Raw genomic sequence first — 20,327 nt, 5'->3', positions numbered from 1 at the left:
GACTGTTCGGCGTCGTACAGCATATCAATAACACTTTCACACACACACACACACACACACACACACACACACACACACACACACACACACACACACACACACACACACACACATATATATATATATATATATATATATATATATATATATATATATATATATATAGTTTTAATTGCCTGCTATGAATAATATTTCTGCGAATGAGAGTTTTATGTGCAGTATTCACTAATACGTGTGTTTCGTATGCAAACGTGCACGGTCGGGAGTTCTCACTGTACCATTCTCAATGTACCCTTTGATTTAATTACGTAGAAATACATCGGTCATTCTTCGCGCCACCCAGCTAATAAACCTGGTTTATTTCACTTTAATATTGTTTTCTTCGATCATTGTTCCTGATCAATATCCACTGACAAGAAGCGCGCGTAAAATGACACGCTATCAATAATAAAATTTTCGTACGTAGCTTCATGTTGCAGAGATGCCAGTTGCTTTTAGAAGACAGTGTTAAAAACAATGGTTCACTTGACTGAAACTACTTTTGGTACCCGCCGTCAAGAGTCATGAGCGCACCAAAGCAATTAAAACATAAAAACAAATGTACTACACAGCAGTGGCGCACCGACGGGGGGGGGGGGGGGGGGGGGGGATTCGGGGGTTGTAACCCCCCCCTGAGGCCGAGTTAACCCACCCTTTTGTATAACCCCTTTTCTTTCCTTGCGCCTTTGAGTACTGCAACTAAGATGTAAGAGGCGTAATCGTCTGCGAGTACGCAAAAAGCGCATTTTTTGGCAATTTCCCGTGAAGAAATTGAAATTAGTGCCGTTTAGATGGTATTGGCAAACTGTCAACCCCCCCCCCTGGCAGAGATCCTGGGTGCGCTACTGCTACACAGACGTTCTGCGAGAAAAACTGGGCGCCGCCAGCGTCCGCGTAGCGAAGGCGCGCTCGCTAGCAGACGACGCGCTTGACAACGACAGCAAAACTGAAGACGACGCGTTGTATAATCCATGCCTCAAATATATATGTTTGGCAAGATGGTGTAAACATAAATTTGCAGTTGAAATAAAGCACTATTTTAAGAGCGTACTATGCGCAATCGGCCTCGGCGCCCGCAGCGAAAGTGCGTTGAGTATGCCGCGGAGCGCGTCTCCGCCCCAATCCAGTTCGCTCGCAGCGCCCTCGCAAAATTTTTCCACACGCGGCGCCTCAGCGGGAGAGCGCCGTTCGGCCCACTCGACCATTATCTAGTACACTCTAGCTTACGCATACTTGACAACTTTCAAAGGAGTTTCTACGTGAATTTTCTATGGCCTTTTGCGCAGCGCGCGCCTCACCACTCCACGCTCCACGCTGCAGCCAAGCCTAGCCGAGCAAAACCGTAGCCGAAGGCGATCAGACGCTGCTCTGGGCCGGTACGCGTAACAAGCAACAAGTTTGTAACTTTGTATGGGTAGAGTGACACTCTAGTATGGGAGTTGTGTGGTACAACCCGTAACGTACGTGCAGTACATACTTAACGTTATACCGGCCATGCCACCCCTGCTGGCCGCAAGCGCAACGCGTGCCGGTTGCACATGTGTTATTGCAAATACAAGCGCACTACGCTTCTTATGTAATTCACTATGAACAGGTTATTAGTGCTTATCGCCACTAAGCGTTGTGTGTCCGGAGGCCGTTCGCGGTCAGCGAAGCGGAGTTTCCTGTTTGGGGGCATGGTGGAGGAGGAAAGGTTGCAGCGCAGACCGCCTACGGTGGGAGGTCCCGTTTCGTGCTCAGAGTAGCGCGCTGACAACATTCTGCTGTGCTGATCCGTCAGATTTTGCTGTGTCAGCAAGAACGTCAACGGCGAAACATGTTCTCCACGCTTACGAACGCTTTCAATCCTTTGGATGTATTCTGGACGCTTGTTACGACTACAATGCTCCTAGCCAGTTGCTGGTACTTCATCAAGAAAGATGCCGCTCCAGGGCTGCTGACGGCGGCGATGCTTTACGGCAAAGTGGCCGAAACAAACAAGAAAGCTCGGCTTCTCAAAGACATTTCAATTCCTAAAAGGTACTACAGTGCATGATGTGAATGCGCGTACACTTTGGCCTAAACTGACAGCACCATTGGTGCAGGATTGTGTAGGACCCCCTGATGTTATTTGGAGCATCTTCCTTAACAGGAGATCGCAAAACGATTTCTGTTTATACGTCACGTATTGCGTGGAGGATGTACCTGTCTGGTGTTTTTATATCATTTATATATTTTTCTGTTAAGATAGGTGCAACGTCGTGCGAACAAACTGCCCGACGTTTCGGAGTCGTGCCGGCTTCTTGCTCAGGGATGAAATTGCTGCAGAACGGCGAAGGAGCCGGTTCGCTTCGAAACGTACACCCGTGAGTATAAAGATGCACACGGACTATTGATGCCTCAAAAAACCGTGATACTTGTGCAGCCTGAAATTGACAAGCGCGCTGTGGTCTATGGTACGCTAGTCCTCTCTACATTTCTCTTTCTGGCTGTATGCCGTGCCACGAAGCAATTCATTTTGTTTTAGCGGCACCCATGGTTCGTTTGCATAATGTTACGGGCGTACGTCGGAGCTTTTTAATTATACATGATCATTTGTGAGCACAGGGACAGATCAGTGTCGGCTCAAGCGTTGCGCGAAACGCACGTTCATGACAACGAACTTCGTTTTTAATGCGAATAGCATTCTTTGCCTACTACAGCTGTTTTTAAACTATCAATCTATCTATCTAGCTTACTACACCGACCCAGTGGCCCAAGTTGTCTACCAGCTTGGGCCACTAGGTATCTACTCGGGGTCGCGATGCTGTTGTCATTCCAGCTTCGTGATCTGACTCTCGTCATACCGTTGTCGTTAGCCTTCTACCTCGACCCAGTGGCCCAAGTTGTCTAATAGCTTGGGCCACTGGGTATGCACTCGTGGTCATGATGCTGTCTTGATCGCTGCATCGTCGTCATTCCAGCTTTGTCATCCGACTGTCATCAAGCCATCGTTGTCAAACAGTTATCATGCATTTGTTGTTACACCACCTCTGTGATCCCGTATTGGTCGTTCAATTGTCGTCATTCTGCCTTCGTCATCTCTCTTCACACCAGCATCGTCATGTATTTGTTGTCACACCGCCTGTCATGATGTCGTCATGGTCATTCCATCATTGTCACTCCAGCTTCGTCATCAGACTCTTGTCATGCCATCATTGTCATACACACTACGTGATACGCCATTGTCATCTAACACATATTATCATCCCATTGTTCTCATACCTTTGTCAGGCCATTATCGTCATACATTTGTTGTCATACCATCATCGTGATGCCATCGCGGTCGTTCCTTTGTCATCCGGCTCTCGTCATGTCATCGTTGTCACACTGTTGTCACACTGCTGCTTTGCTATCGTCATCACTTAAGTAATGTCATCCCATTGTCGTCATGCCTCGTCGTCATACCGCCATAGATGTCATTCCTCGTTTGCCATTCTATCGTAATCATGCTGTCAACATTCAATCGTAATTATTCCGGCATTGTCGTGCCATCGTCATCGGAGAGTTGCTATTGTGCATCTGTTGTCATACTGGCATCGTCATGCCATCGTGGTCGTGCCATCATCATAATTCCAGCATTGTCATCCAGTTGCGTCATACTTTCATCATCATGCTATTGTTGTCACACACTCATCGTCGTCCCATTGTCCTGATGTCGTCGTCACGCGTTGTCACGATCATCATGATTTAAAAACCGACATCTCATTGTCACCATGCCGTCCTCGTTATACTGCCTTTGCTGTTCCATCAGCGTCATTCCTTCTTTGCCATGCTCATGGGCGACCTTGGCAAGCGAGTGCCATAGCAAAGTAGGATGATACCAGAGTATGTCGCATATAGCTGAAGCAACGGAAGTCTCAGAATAACCACTACAGATGTCAAATAAACGCGACTTCAAGAATACAGTATGTTGCTACATTGCTTGAATGCTAATTGCATTACCTTCAACAGTCATGATATGACTTCTTTGTTCTAAAGTTTTTCAAGCTATTTTTGTTTGTTCTAGCCATATATATATAGTGAAAAGTTCAATCCCTTCCTTCTGCATTTTCAAGCAGGGCATGCAATAAGTGATAAAAATTAAGAAGGCCTTGCATTACACCATCTCAGGGGCCTGCACAGTTTGACAACCATGGTTTTAACTAGTGGAAGAGGAAAAACTGTTCATATTTTCATTTATTTGTTTTTATATTCTTGGTGTGCTCATTTCTATGCGCCTTGCTTATAGGAAGCATGTTTAATTAACAAGAGTAGATAGCCACTAAATGGCTACAGGACAGGCCACTTAGTAGGTAGTATTCACATTCAATGAACAAGTTTTCGAAGAGTGCCCTAATTCTATAACATTGTCTTTACAGATGGTTCAAGCACTTTTATCAGTTAGGAGTTGTCATCTTTACCTTCATCACCGTGTTCATGGTGCGATCATATGTTTTTGGTTTGCCGCTGCCAGGCACCATCATTAAAGTGGTCGATTTCTTTGAGCCAAGGCCGGCTATGACTGGTAAGCAAAATTCATATTCACTAAATCATTGTCGTACATGAATTGGCAACCACATTGCTTACTGTGGCAGCAGTTCAAAGCTCGAAACTGGGTTCTCTGTGTCCGTCCGCTTGACCTTTCCGTTACAATTATGGCCTTCTTTTATCCTCACATTCGCCCTTGCCATAAGGCAAAGCAGAAAAAAATTGCTCGCTACCACCACAGCATTGCTCACATTGCAGACAATTCAGACCATAAGGAGTGAAGTTTTGTACTAATAACACATCTGATTTTCATATGAAATGCATTTTATAGATAGTGCAAGTTTGTGATGAACTGGTTAAATTGGATTGACAAAAAAATGGGAGCCCTAGTATCGTCACAAAAACAAAAAACAAAACAGATTCTCAGTGGTCTCGTATGTGCATCGCTTCTGACATGGCTTGAAAAATGTTGGCAGTAGATTTAATGTTGGCCGTGTTCTTCACTGCACAAATTGGAGAGATTTTCTTTCTAATAAGCAAAAAATGTGCAGTAGGAGGAAAGAAAAAACAATCTGGGTGCCAAATGAAACACACGTCAATAAGTTACTTGCAGGTCTGGTCTAATCTACATTAGCTCACTTTCCTGTGCCAACATTAGAAATAAAGGAGATGAAGGCACGGGCTGAATGGTTTACATGTCAGTACGTGTGTGCAAGAGCGCCAGCATTCCCTCTGATTTGGTGATCCCACCTGGCCACTCATTGTCACTCATGCAGTTGTAACCCTATACTAAGTGACCTTTCATATCATAGTAGCCAAGTAACAAGCAAAGTAATTGTTTGATACAGCCAGAATTCCTGTTGCTGCATTTTCCGGCATACTTCTTTTGCTTTCTGTCGCTTGGCTTGTCCTGCTTTTGTTCTCGTTGCATTTGTGGCTTCCGCCTTGTATGTAAGCATACATATTTTTTTCCAATAATAACTTGTAATGGATGTGACATTTCCTCTTTGTTTTTTCTTCTTTTGTCTTCGTCGTGTTGCACTGCCCAATTTAGCTATGAATCTGCGCCGACCTGCTTATCTTTCAGTCACTTTGCGTCATGAAGTCTCTTGTGGACCAAAGCGTGTGCAATATGCTGGGGGAAAAAAAAATATTATCAAGAGTAGCACTCACATGCATAAGTAACAACATTGCTCTCTGTCTGAAGAAGTATAAAAACCATTCTGCTCAGCACTGCTGGAAGTTCAGGAAACTATTCCATCATGGTAGCTACTTGAGTTTACTGCCTCCTATCTCCTTAGTTCATATTGAGCTTGTTCTCTTTATTCAGTGGTGCATTCTCATTCTCTGTTATTTTTTTCTTTCTTTCAATAATCAGTTTCTTGTAGAGACAAACCTCTGCACATAAAGAATCAGTCGTGTTTGAACTTTATTTTTATATCCTTTGTTTATTTCCATTTGCAAAGATGAAAAAGTAAATGAAAAGAAGTAAAGATGAGGTAAAACCAGATGTATCTTGCAGGCTTTTCGTGATGGCTTACCATCTGTTCTACAATAGTTGTTCCATTTCAAAGTTTTTTCCCACACACTTTGAAATTAGAGATGCTGAATCAGTTTTGAAGAACTATCCTAGGAAAGTGAAACACTTTGTATTGCAGCATGCTAATAGTAATAACATAAGGGTCTAACCACTGGCTGATTTCCAATCAAATACCGCATAGAGTTTACATTTTTAAGTGGCTTCAGTTTAATACTATGTTTGTGAGCATTATTTGCCCATTTTGTTCACGCAAAATCTGAAATGTGCGTTGTCTGTGGCGACACCGCTCGGCAAAACGTCAATTGTAGTGCAACAGTATGGTGATGCCATCTGCCTCTGCTGTGGTTAAATGCACCCTTCACCATAGTAATAAGAGATGGCACTTCTCTTTCATTGAAAAAGATCTATAGGTTTAGAGCCGTTGCGATAGAATGTGTGCACTTTTGCTTGAAAACTTAGTATTAAACTGAACCTACTGTAAAATTCTACCTCTGTGCAAAATTTCAGCTAGCAGTTTGGAAGAGTCGTGTATACCTGTTGCTCATATTTATGTAACACTAAGTAGATTGTATTCAGGTTGTATCACAGCTATTCTGACATTTTTATTTCAAGTTCTAACATCAGTATAATAGCACAGGGTCCTGGTAGTGTTAAGATTGGCTTGTGCACCTCAAACCTTATCTTCAGAGGGAATACTTGCACTTCACTGTTTAAAGGTTGTCAAGGCTTTACAGTAAAGTCCAGTGGTAACATTGGCTGTTTCTGCAGTGTTTCTGCAGTCACACTCTGGAGAGTGTGACTGAGTTGTGTTGAAATTGCAGTGTGTGCATGTTCGAAATCAGCTGAAGCACATAGAACAAATCAGCATGTACATGTCATTCATTGTCACTGTACAAAATTGATACTGTATATTAAAAATTTGTATTTTAAGTGCAATACTGTGTGCTCTTAGCTGAAAAATCATGCTGTGCAATTGATTATGACTCTCACTGAGTTCAGAAAGTTGCAAATTTTGCACTTCGTGTTTTGTGTGTGTGTTACATTCTCCTCTTCTTACCCAGTTGCTCGAGTGCAAAACTTTTGCACATTTCACCATCTTGTTCACAGCCAAGCATCTTAATTGACATTTCTCCTTACCGTGTATTTCATGCATGCCTGTTCAAGTATGCCATTAGACTACCTTATGCATTGAGGCTGTGAACAGTTCATTTTCTTCACTTATATTTTTTTTCTTTCTTCCCCCCTTCTCTCTCTCTCTCTCTCGCAGTGTCAGCAACCAGCATCCTCCTAGTCCAAGTGCTAGAGACATGCCATGTGTATCGACGTTGCTACGAGTGTATGTTTGTGTCGGTCTACTCCAACGTGCACATGCACGTGTGGCATTACCTAATGGGTTACTTTTATTATATTGGAGTGCAGCTCACCATACTGGCAAATGCGCCAAGCACCTCAGGTAATTACTGTAGGCAGCTGCTGCCATGCTGTAGGCAGAAGTGCCCATGTGCAATGATTTCAGTGTCTGGTAATCCCAAGCTCCTAGGCATGTGAAACTTCACGTGACCACTGACATGAGAGGCTTGAAAGGCATGAGGGGCATTTATTGTTTATTTATTGTTCATCAGTTTACTTCTTGCGCTAAAACATATGACCATAACAAGCCATAAAATAAAAAATGAGTACTGAATGTAAGCCTGGTACGCTGGACAAGTTTTCAAATAAATTTTTTTGCCTTTTTGAGACGTGCATACCTGAAAATAGTGGTTTTGCTGTGACATTTTCAAGAAAGAATGACAATTTAATTTTATGTGCTTTGTTTAGAGTTTTAATTCTTTAGTTATTGCTAGAAAACTTTTGCAGGTTGTTATTAGCTGTCTGTATTCGTGATGTGGCATTTAGTGAAATGTACCTTAAAAAAGTTATGGGGTTTTACGTGCCAAAACCACGATCTGATTATAAGGCACACCGTTGTGGAGGGCTCCAAAATAATTTGTACCACCTGGGGTTCTTTAACATGCACCTAAATCTAAGTACACGGGTGTTTTCGCATTTTGCCCCCATCGATATGCGGCGTGGCCGGGATTTGATCCCGCAACCTCGTGCTTAGCGGCCCAACACCATAGCCACTGAGCAAACACAGCGGGTAAATGTACCTTTTACTACTCTGCGTGTTGGTTAAAGTCAACTTGTCTCAAATGGCTTTTAGAAACATAGTTGTCAACCATTAGAGTTGTGCAAAGAAAACATTTTAATGTCCAAATCAATATCTTGATGTGCTTCAGCTGCTCTTAGAAGTTCAAACAATGCTTTAGAATTCTGCTGCCTTGAATGGGTCATCCTGTCAACAATGAACTTTATAAAGGAAGCTTCTGACATGCTCTCGGTTTGAGATCAATGTCGTAGGTGCTTTTTTTCACACATTTTTTTACTTCAGCAAGCCTGGGAAGATGGAATGATTGCTTGCATAGCTCTCACGGGAATCTTCTCATTCAAAATTTCATTATGCATCTGTAAAATGCAGAGGACAGGCTTCCAACTGCTTGAATGCTTTGGCCGACTAAGATCAACAAAAAAAATTTCATACGTACTTAATTGTGAAAATTGCATATCTGAAGTGCTTCCAGTCTGCACACTCGAATAGCATAATTTATTTTGATTTATGTTGTCCTAATTTTAAATGCGTAGTGCAGCTAAATGAAGAAAACTAAGACTCACCTCTGGTATCTAAAGCCTGTCTTCCTACTCTGAAATAGTTTTTTGTTGCCCATGCTCATGGGCTTTCTGTAGTTCATTCAGTCTTTCTGATAAAAGTATGTTCAAGCATGAAAGGGCAGAAAGTATATTTAGGAAATTACTGGCAAAATACATACTGAAAAATGCTAAGTCCCACCTTGTCAGGGCTGCCTAGTGGTAACATCGGCAGTTTCTGCAGTGTTGCTAGGTGACTCCTGCCATGCCCCTGGAGTGTGTGACTGAGTTGCATGCAGGAATCACATTCAAATGCAGCCAGCCCTTTCCTTCATGCCAGTAGCTCAGCTATAGGAAGATTTCATGGGATGTCACAACTCGACAGTGTTTAAGGACATATTTAATGCATCGTGAACTCACAATCATGAAGAAAAAGACAAAAGCATGTCATAGGCACTTTTGTGCTTGTTTTATGTGACTAGCTAGCATTTTTTGTCTATTTTGGGCACTTTTGAGTATCTATCTAGCCTCTTATGCCGTTGTGATGCTGTCATGGTCGTTTCTTTAACTGGATATATATCAGGATATGCATGGAATGAGTGGCATAAATTACATGTCATGCATGATATGTAAGTCTTGAAATGACATAAATGCTATAACAACGATTGTTTCTTTAACTGGATATATATCAGGATATGCATGACATGAACGATATATATCATTTACACCGTCATGGTCGTTTCTTTAACAGGATATATATTGGGATATGCGTGACATAAATGACATGGTGTGACATGACACATGACATGAATGACATGCATGCATGACATCACAAGAATGACATGCCTTGAGGGCATGTGTGATTTGATTGACATGCCATAAACATCATCCTTGAAGCGCAAGAGAGAAGCCCAGCTGCATACACACCTCATAAATTTCGCCGTTGGCAGTGTGGTGTTTCACTACATTGCTTCAATGCTAATCACATTAATGAGACAGTCATTGTGTGATGGGTTTGCCACATTTTTTTACAGCGAAGCTGTTAAGGGCTAGTTCCCCCAGGATCGTGTCCGTGTGTAAAAAAATAGCTATCATCATCAGCATTAGTTCGAGCGTCGTCCTCTTCTTCCGCAGCTGGCTCGTGGCGCCCCTTGGTTTCTGCTCGTGCCATTGGATGCCGTGCCGAGCACGAGCGCATGCTTAAAGAATATGAGGTAATGTTAAAGTGATTCACAACAATATCATCAAAAATGAGATTTTCCAAATTGGTTAATAGATATGCAGACTATACTTAAAAATTACCTTGAGCAAGGACTGAGGCTTTTCAAGGTAGCTTTCAAGCCACTGCTCCTACGTTCGTCGTCGTCTGCTTCCACAGCTGGCTGTGTTGCCGCTAATCATTCCAGCATAGAATTTCACTTCTCTTCTGTCGTCGTAATGGGGAGGCCGCGTTTAAAGGGGTACGAGCCATTCATGAGCAACTGACAACGTGTTCTAACGCATTTGAGCAACGCCGCCGCAAATGCGCTTGGGAAAAGCGTTCGTCGTCGACCTTGCCGATTCTAGCATGAGGGCTTCTAAAGCCTAGGCGAAACGTCAGCAAAGAGCCACGGACGCTGAGTTGAGGGAGCGCAATGTTGAGGCCAAACGTCACTAAAGAGCCGCCGACCCGAGTTGCGGGGAGAGCGATGTTGAGGCCAAACATCAGCGTCGTCTTGCCCTCCAGGGACCCGACAGCGCTGGTGCACGCCTCGGCAACGCTAGCATCAAGTTCCCCGGTGCGACAGCCAGGTTTCAACACAATTTTCTGAACCGGAACGTTCATGAGAGACATGTTCGATTGGGTGATGCCCAATGACAATATGCCCATTCTCATCGTGGGGGCAATATCCACTACAGCAGACCCACCATAGTCACAGCTTTTCTGGTTTCCATCTTCACAGTAGTGGAAGGGCTCAGATTTTTTTTTTTTTTTTCCTTTTGGTTGTTTGCACTGAATTATGTCCTTAAGCAAGCACCAACATGTACTCCATAGTGTAGTCCTTTTCACATATATATTTTACTGTGCTACAGAAAATAAGCTGTGAATAGGCAGGCCGAATCAGCACAGCTTGTTTCATCGTACTACTAGTACGTAGCAGCACCAAAGTGGCAGCTGCTGTGGCATCATGCATACTTTTCTAAACGGTGTTCAGCCTTGGTTACCTCGCTTTCAAAAACCCTGTGCATGATATCTTCATGAAAGGTTGATCAGGGTGCTAGACTTGTTGCTGGCAAGGTTACCACAACCTTCACTCTAGCAATGTCAGTCCTACAGTAATCTGTACCATATTGTTACTTTCGTTCGTGCCAGACAGTTGTGTGTGCATGCACCTTCAAACCATCTGACATTACAGAGACCTTGTAGGATAATCCTGACATATCACAGGCTCATTGTTTTACAGCTTGTTGTGACAAATAGCTGATTACAAGGCATACAAGTTACAGAATAAGAGGATGTGTAAATGAGCATACCGGCAGAAAGTTTTAACTGAGAATTTGCTTTCTTTATGTACCTCTCACCCTTAATAATTATTGATGGCATGTCATATTAATGCCGTCTACTTGACGAGTAGCCAGGAGAGCTCATTATTGCAATTCTACATGGTTTTACTTTCCTTGCTGTGATATATGTGATAGAAAATAGTACTAGCATGCTTTGCAATCATAAGCCTCAATGTCACAGCACAACATTTGTAGCTGTGATTCCCAGCCATAGTGACTACATTCAGATGGAGACAGAATCCAAAAACGGTCATGTACCATGCTTTGGCCACATGTTAAGGAATCCCAGGTTGTCAAAACAGATCCATAGCGCTCCACTAACATACTTACTCATAGTTCCTCTGTTGCTTTGAGACGTTAATTAAACTGCACCAGCCATCATTTGTAGGAACAACGAAATTGCGTAAGGTGAGCCAGAAGATTTGTGGATGCAGTACAAACTGCTCTGCACTATCAGAATAACCTAGCAGTAGTTACAGGTTGTATAGCTTAACGTTGTGTGTTCAAGCTGATTGGAAACTGGTCTGCTGCTAGTGCATTACCTGCAGATAAGCATGTTGATTCTTATAATATGCCACTACTTCCAGTACAAAAGTGTAAGTCCACAACTATCTATTGACATATGTTACTGCAATCACAGTTTTAGTGCTGTGGGTGGAGAGTAATAAAAAAAAATCAAAAGCACCACAGAAAATCTGAAATTTTTGGTGCTCATGGCAAGGGATGGCTGTCCAAACTATCAGTTAGCTACTGTAGCTGAGCATAATCGTGCACTAAAATTTCTTCATTGTACCAACTGTTTGTATTGTGCCATTGTGTATGCGAACTCAGTGTGCAGTAGTAACTGCAGTTTGTTTCTTGCAGATTCTGCTATGCCAAGGTTTTCTGTATCAGATATCTCGGCACATCACATCATTGGCACAGTCATCTTCCTTTGGGCTTTCTGTGTGCAGTTCGACTCTCACCTTCGCATGGCTTCCTTACGGAAAGATCATAAAGGTATTTGGCACTTTATTACTGTTATGTAACATTATGTAATTGCTAGCGCCCCCTACGTATCTCTTCGCTACTTACTTAATAACGCCTCTTCCAACACGGAGCAGGCCAGTTCAAGGAAAACCGCTCGTCATGGCGTTCACTCTCTCTTGTCCAGCCTTCTTATAATCCATGGCCATCCAGATATAACATGGTGTCAGAAGTAAAGTAACTAGCTTGGCAGCTCTTCGGCGCCCCAGTGATGCGGCACCACAGTATTAAGCATGGCACTACCACTCATTCAACCACCTAAGCATTTAGAGCCAGGCAGCAATCCCGCAGAAGCGTGGTCAGACTGGAAAGCGGCCTATCAGCTTTACGAAGCAGCGTGCGAATACAGCACTAAGCCAGAAGCAACAAGGCTAGCACTGCTACTTCACGTCATGGGCCCAACAGCGTGGAAAGTCGTGAGACATGCCGTTTTCCTTCGCCAGACGAAGGTGAGCAGACAACCGACACGGTAGCAGCAATTTTTGCGTATTCGACGAGAGATACCTTCCGTGCAAGAACGCGACGCAAGCGACAGCCGTCTTCAACAGCATGTGTCAGACAGAAAACCAGCCGATTAAAGAGTTAATTGCTGAACTTCAGCATCAAGCAGCAAGGTGTGGACTTCGGTGACAAGCATGATCGCCTCCTAGGCGACAGGATGATCGTCGGCATTCGTGACGCAGTGCTACGAGAAAGGCTGTTACGCGAGAGAGACTTGACACTGCAGAAAATCATTGCAACGTGTAGAGCGGCAGAAATTTCCAAGCAGCATGTGTCTTCACTAGCAACTACTGCGGATGGACAAGAAGTGATTGTGGCCAACTTGGAACAGAAAAGGCAAGCAAGTTCGACAACAGCAAGCTGACAAGCAACGGCCAAGAGGACAACCATCGTTTCAACGAAAGAACAGTCAGCCCAAAGAAACAGTGCCTCAATGTAGTGTGGCAGGTGTGGAACCATACACCAGCCCCGACAGTGTCCTGCCTACAGCTCTACATGCTATGCGTGTGGGAAGTTCGGCCACCTTGCGAGTGTTTGCTGTCAGAAGCAATGAACAATGCAGAGGAAAGTTCGGATGCTGGGTGCCGACCAAGGTCATGACTCCGACCAGGAATTCTCCTTGGGAAGCCTCACAGTGGACATTGTAGAAAGTGCATCATCAGACTGGCTCAAAAGCGTCCAAGTGAATGGACGTGACATGAACTTTAAATTGGACACAGGGTCCGATGTGAACTTTCTCCCTGAGCAGCTAGCTGGGTGCTGACCAAGGTGATGACTCCGACCACGAATTCTTCTTGGGAAGCCTTACAGTGGACATTTTAGAAAGTGCATCATCGGACTGGCTTGAAAGCGTCCAAGTGAATGGACGTGACGTGAACTTTAAATTGGACACGAGGTCGGATGTGAATTGTTATTAACGGCGAATGATGAGACGGCGAACGCCATGACGAGCGGTTTTTCGTGCACTGGCCTGCTCCGTGTTGGTGAGTTGGGCGGGTGGTGGGAATCGAACCCATAGCCTCCCGCAGCCGAGGCGGGCGCTCTAACCACTAGGCCACGGCTGCGGTGTAATTGCTAGCACCCCCTACGTATCTCTTCGCTACTTATTTAATAAACGCCTCTCCCAACACGGAGCAGGCCAGTGCACGAAAAACCGCTCGTCATGGCGTTCGTCGTCTCTCATCCAGCCTTTTTATAATCCATGGCCATCCAGATATAACAATTACTAGCAGCCATTTGGATGGTAACTGAATTACAAAGCACAGATATATATATATATATATATATATATATATATATATATACTTGTTTTACTTTTTGCCAATTCACTTTGATGTGTTTACCACATATTACGCTATAACCTTTAACCCCTTAAGTGTTTTATTTTTTTGAAAATTTCCGAACCAAAAGTGCCTATTTCTTTTATTGCTGATTTCGAATCATATGGTACTAAATGCAACTACTCAATGTTGAAAAAATATTTTCACCACATACTAAGTCAAATCAACACATTACAGTTTATTTCTGAACATTACATAAGAAACTAGCTGCCTGCTGCTAATAAACTATACAAACCACATGAAGAAAACAGTCACAAATGCCTCATCATTCTTCACTTGTCTAGGCTAATCAACCTTTGGCTATTTCACTCAGGAAGCTTGGTACCCATTTTTCGAGGTGGGAGTGTTCACTGGGACGAGAGCATTTTATTTTTTCAACCGTTTTGCGATTGGTTTCATCGACCACTAATGTAATCAGTTCAGCGTCGAGAAACTGGTGTATGTACTCCAGACAGTCATCTGGTAATATCAAATTGAAAGTCTTGCCTGGAACAGTCAAAAATGGAAACCAAGGTGGCTTCACGCCAGGATTGTCGACATCAAGTTGTACCCACTGACGAGCACTTGCAATGTTCGCTTCAGAGATGTTCTAATCATCGCCAGAACTACTGCTCAATTCAGCATCATGGCTGTCTTCTTCACTTCCGGACACAAGATAAACATCGGTATTCAAATCATCTTCATTGGGAGAAGATGATGAAGATGAAAAGCTTCTTTTTCAGGTTGACATACCAGCTATACAAGTGAGAAACATGCAAGCAAGCAAGCATGTGTCGCAAAACCGAAATCATCAAGTAACTGCTTCCATCTGGTGTTCCAACATGCGATCTAAGCTGTATACGAGCGCTCCTCATCCTGAACACTCAAGAGGAGCACCTATTCTGGTAGGACGAGCAGAGCAGTTTGGGGACGCTTTGGCTAGGACAAGTTCTGCTCGTCAGAAACACTTAAGGGGTTAAGGAGTGCTTAACATTTTGCATTCCGCTGCATTTTTGCTTCTTTAGGTAGCTATTGGCTCCATAATTACAGTACGGAACCTCATTTTCTCAAGGACGCCACAGATTATTAATTGCAGCACTTCTTATACAACCCGTTCAAAATGTGCACCAAGTGTAGCACGGCTTTGGACATGAAGCAGACTATTGGCATCATCGAAAGCAGAGGTGTTGGTCATCTGGTACCACAACCAACTCAAAAGCGCACAAGTCAGCACTGCGCCATGGTTTAAGGCGACACATTCACTGCGTCATGGAAAGCTGCAAAATTGGCCCTTCCTATTGTGTGCTTCTCTTGTAAATGCAGGGAAATCCACTCTCCTCCACTTATCCCATTGAGTGCTGAATGGACTCGGCTTTCAGCAGCATGGTCATAGTGTTTGTGTATGCGTCAGTGGTGTCAGGTACCACAAAACTGCTTCATCAGGTTCGGTGACAAAAATATCCCCTTCAGTCATGGTGTACACATTTGTGGACGCGACTTATTTTTGCAGTTGTGGCAAAGAATAGATAAAAATTAAGCTTAGGGTAAATTGAACGTTCTGCTTACCTCAAGTACCTTCATTTTACTTCTGAGGAAAATCTATCGCTACCTAAGATCGCTTTGGAGAAGGCACTACAGCGTTTGACGGGAAGTCTGACGTGGGACGTTTCTGTAACAATTGCGAAAGAATTTGTTTGCCTTTCTAGTAATGCTTGCAACCAATAATTAACTTGTGCAACTAATTCGCACTAGTGATACAATTTATTTCTATGAAGAAACATATCATTACGAGTGCACAATAATTAGATACTTAATCACTGTAATTATGGTGACTCATCATAAAATGCAGAGAGTCATTCTACCACCTTGACTTGCTCTTAATGGAGTCTGCAGCACCTTGTATTAAAGTATGTAAATTTCATTATTTATCGACAGTCGATCATAATTCGTGACTAAAGGGGATAGTCTCCTTTTTTTCACACCTGACGCCACGCTGCACTTGGTGCACATTTTGAGCTGGTCATGTTAAAAGGTAATGTAATTAATTATTTGTGGTGCTCTTGGGGAATTGAGGCTCCATAGCACAATTACTGGGTTAACAACTACCCAGTAAAGATATAAAAATCAGGACAAATCTACTCTCAGTACTTCTTAAACTTTCCTAATTCTACTATATCTGAAGTTGGTGCTACACATGCATTTTTAATGACATTAACACTGTGAAGATGATACTGGAGTTAATGCTGCAAGTTCATTTGCAAAAGATTCACAAACGGTACATCAGAAGTAGGATACCATATTCTGCTAAGCTGTAGTAATGTTTACATAGGACAGACAGGACAATGTTCAGTGACAGAGCCAGGCAGCACAAAAACAAAGTAGAAAATGGGTACAGCAGCCATTTGGCAACTTGGTCATGTGTGCACTCTGAAGAGTGCACACATGACCAAGTCCTTAGAGCAAACACCAAGCAGGAACAGACAGGAACAAACACCAAGCAGGAACATGAAATCTGGGAAGCTGGTGACAGGTGTATATTAGTGCACCATCGCTCTCGCCCTGCTGGTAAAATGAATAATTCTTGAATAATCACAATTGAGTTTTGAATTGCATGCATACTCACCTTCTTTTTTTTTGTGAGTGCGAAAAAGATTTATAAGGCTGGTTTTCCTAAATAAAGTTCAGTTGGGGGGGGGGGGGTGCACTGTCTGTTTTCTTCTTTTTTTTTCGCCAAATTTTTTAGCTGCCTCAGTAGAAATGTTTGCAGGTCATGGACATTTTAGTGTGAGGCAGCAAGCTCTGTGGCCTGCCCTGTGTGCTGTAATAATATTAAATAGTTTGTTGTTGGTGGTCCTGCACGACCCAGTTAAATACTTATACGGTTTAAAGACAGCAGCACTCACCCTGTGCAATTCCTTCTCTGTCCTTGTTCTTCGAGCTGCCCTTAATCATGAATCACCATCAACTTGCTCAAGTTTCCGTTAGGTATTCTAGGATGACATCTTGAAGACATTCCAATATGTTGACATCTTGAATCATAGCGGCATGCACATTGCATTTAATCAGTACATTGATTACTTGAAGACATTCCAATATTGTTAACATCTTGAATCATAGCGGCATGCACATTGCATTTAATCAGCACATTGATTACATGAGGTTACTTGTTAAGAAATGTGTAAGAAAGGCTAATCAATTAAGCTGGTCACAGCAAAGATACTGAGGCATAAATGTACTGCTCAAGCTGCAAACATTCTTAAGCTGCCGACATTGCTGCATTTCAAACATTGTAGGCTGTGCTCAAGAAGCCCTCCGAATTTATTTCTTCTGGTGTTCAGCAGGCCTTGGCTTTGCGCTTATGCAAGTGAATGGAATAGCAAGATTATAAGCACATACACTATATTCATTTACTCATTCAAACACAATAGGTCACCTTTCAGTTTACTTTCTTACCATGTCACAAGAAATGTGAAAGTGGTGATGGATTGTGAGTGAATTGCAGGCCTTTTTATAACCTTGCATTTGCCATGGAAACAGAAAGCTATTATATTCATTTTTGCTGCCTATACACCAAACACAGGCTGAAGCTAGTAGATACCTTTTGATGTCACTATTTATGACAGTCGCGGTTAACAGTTGGCAGATGAGGGAAGCCTCGGGCTGAAGCAAACATTAACAAGGGTGTCAGAATGTTGGCACCAGTGTGAGGCATCCCTTGTTTGCCCACTGTTGATCACTTCGTCTTCCTGTGAACCTTTGTCTTGTTTGAGTTGCATTTCTAATCACTGTTTTGCAAGCTCTAATCTGACGAGCAGTGTCAATAAATGCATGAATGTCACTCAATCTTTAAATGTATGTTCATCATAATGGAACATGCGTCACATGCATTCATTACAAAGGAAGACTGTTCAGAAGTCATAATGCTAGTCATCAAAGTGATGCAGCCACAGGCCACATTAATTGGGTAGGATCTACTGCTTGTGTCTTGGCAAGTCCACTTGACACCGGCTTTTGTCTGGTTGAAGCCCAACATAGAATTGTTAATGATCATGTCAAGTGGACTTTTTATCCATTATAGTCATAGCAACACTAGTGACACCAACATTAGGTGTTATCATGTGGTGGTGATTTTCCAGAGGCAATTAAAAAGGTTATCAGCAGCTGGCGGGCATGTTGTATTATCTTCAAACTTGCGCAGCAGCTTTCTTCATTCTGCATTATCTACTTGCAGGCAACGTGGTCACACTGACTCACAAGATTCCCCAAGGGGGCATGTTTGCATATGTCTCCTGCCCTCACTACATGGCTGAGCTTGCAATCTACTGTGCACTCAGCCTGGTCTTAGGCCAGCCCAACACCACCTGGTGGCTCATGATGGCCTGGAACTGGTCCAACCAAGTGGCCATCTCTTTCTTCAGCCACAACTGGTATCGGCAAAACTTCCCCAGTTACCCAAAGCACAGAAAGGCAATCATACCCTTTGTGCTCTAGCATTGTGTGAGAATAATGCCATGTTTGTTCACTATTCCCTTTTTATGGTTATAGATGTACAAAGAAATTAAAAAGTGCCTCTAGAATGTCTTTCAAAGTTGCAAGTAGTCAAGCAAGTTTTGGGGAAATCGGTAATGTGGGGGAAGTTTCATGGAAATGAAAGTTGGCCTCATCCATCTTGTCGTGGACGCCAGCTTTCACTCTCATTAAAGTTTCAAGTAAATGATGTTGTCAGTACACCATGTTTTGTGAAATTTTTCACATAAGACATTTACTGCGATAGCATAGCCACAAGTTGGCTACACCCCGTCTGCTTCTACTGCTCAAGGGGTGTGCATATGTGTGCCCATCAGGGGTGGGCAAACAAACCTCAAATAACCTCTGACCCATTAATATACGACATTAAGCTGTGGGTACCAACAGTGTGCAGAAACCATGCATTTGAATGTTGAGTACGGTGTGTTTAGTGCCTGCTCCAGGGAAAGAAACACATGTAAGCATGCTGTTGGAATATATACTTGTTTGCAGCAAAGTTGTGCATTTCAAGCTGCAGGTACTGTCAAGTAAATTGCTCTTATGACAGGAAAGGTGGCATCCAACGTGACTCTTGATTTATAGAGGTCACCCCCCCCCCCCCCCCCCCATTTTTTTCTCCCTTGGTTCTCGCTTAATGAGAAAGTATGCTAGACCTGTGTTTGTGGTTTGGTTAGTGGCACTTTCTATGGAAGAGGTAGCAGATACCTGTAAAGTGAGTCACGGTCACTGGGAAAAAAAAATGCAATCTGCTGCGTGCATCGAAACGGCGTGATCCGCCACGACGCCACCAGTCAAGGACTGTTGTCTGGGAACGGCTTAGAAAAAGTGTGAGGAACGCCGTCGCCCGTGGAAGCTGACGCGTCTCATGCCCCGCAAATAGCTCCGTTCGGGTCAGCCAAGCGGCCGCGAATGCAACTACGGCTGGGACACTCGCTCCCATTGCAGCCCGCATGACGCGGCCGGCCGCACTTTGCTTTTTTTATCCAGTGGCCGTGAGTCAACTGAATAAGTAAGGTCACTTTGAAAACACCATTCTTTGTTGCATTGACAAGGGGAGCAAGATCATGCTTCCGTTTTACCGATTTTTACTTTAATGATGAGCTGGAGTCATTCTGTGTATTGTACAAACTTCTCACAGAAGTAACATGATGCCAAACTGATTTGCTACATTGACTGTCATGCTTCATAGTGACAGTCAAAATGAAGACATTCAAGTAGTACTGCAGCATGACCTGTTTGCAACATTCACCTGGGCGTGAAATAGCATGCAGTAAATTAAAAATGCAGTTCCAACCACATTTTTGGCAGCACTACTGTCATCTTTACACCATTTGGAATACACAACTGATTGCCTGCAATGTCCTTAAAGGGGCCCTGCAGCACACTCCAAAAAATGTGGAATGCATAAGATATTTAAGAATCTTTATAACAAAAAAAAAAAGTTTTTGAATGCATTTTTTAAGAACGTAGTTATTGGCAACCAAACGTTGCCTTTGCGATTCCTTCAGTATCTTTAAATTCCTACTGCACTTGAAGCTGTACCGAAGTGGAGCGATCCAACGTTCCTTTGTCTATCATTGCACTGAGCTTTGATATCGGCATAGCCACCAAGACCAGCTTGTTACACTCCCCTATAACGAAGGCCACAGTATTGGCAC

At 43.2% G+C, this 20,327-nt stretch overlaps 1 protein-coding gene across 1 annotated transcript; it reads left to right on the top strand.

Moving 5' to 3' along the window:
• The first annotated feature begins 1,402 nt into the window (after positions 1–1,402).
• LOC119436748 (polyprenol reductase) lies at positions 1,403–19,415 on the top strand. Its single transcript, XM_037703738.2, has 5 exons — positions 1,403–2,058; positions 4,419–4,564; positions 7,335–7,520; positions 12,161–12,295; positions 18,374–19,415. The coding sequence occupies exons 1-5, from the start codon at positions 1,856–1,858 to the stop codon at positions 18,631–18,633; spliced, it is 930 nt and encodes a 309-aa protein (XP_037559666.1). The 5' UTR covers positions 1,403–1,855; the 3' UTR covers positions 18,634–19,415.
• The last annotated feature ends 912 nt before the right edge of the window (positions 19,416–20,327 follow it).

This window comes from Dermacentor silvarum, chromosome 1, assembly GCF_013339745.2.
Source record: "Dermacentor silvarum isolate Dsil-2018 chromosome 1, BIME_Dsil_1.4, whole genome shotgun sequence".
NCBI classification, from domain to species: Eukaryota; Metazoa; Arthropoda; class Arachnida; order Ixodida; family Ixodidae; genus Dermacentor; species Dermacentor silvarum.
This window is presented reverse-complemented; position numbering and strand designations above follow the sequence as displayed.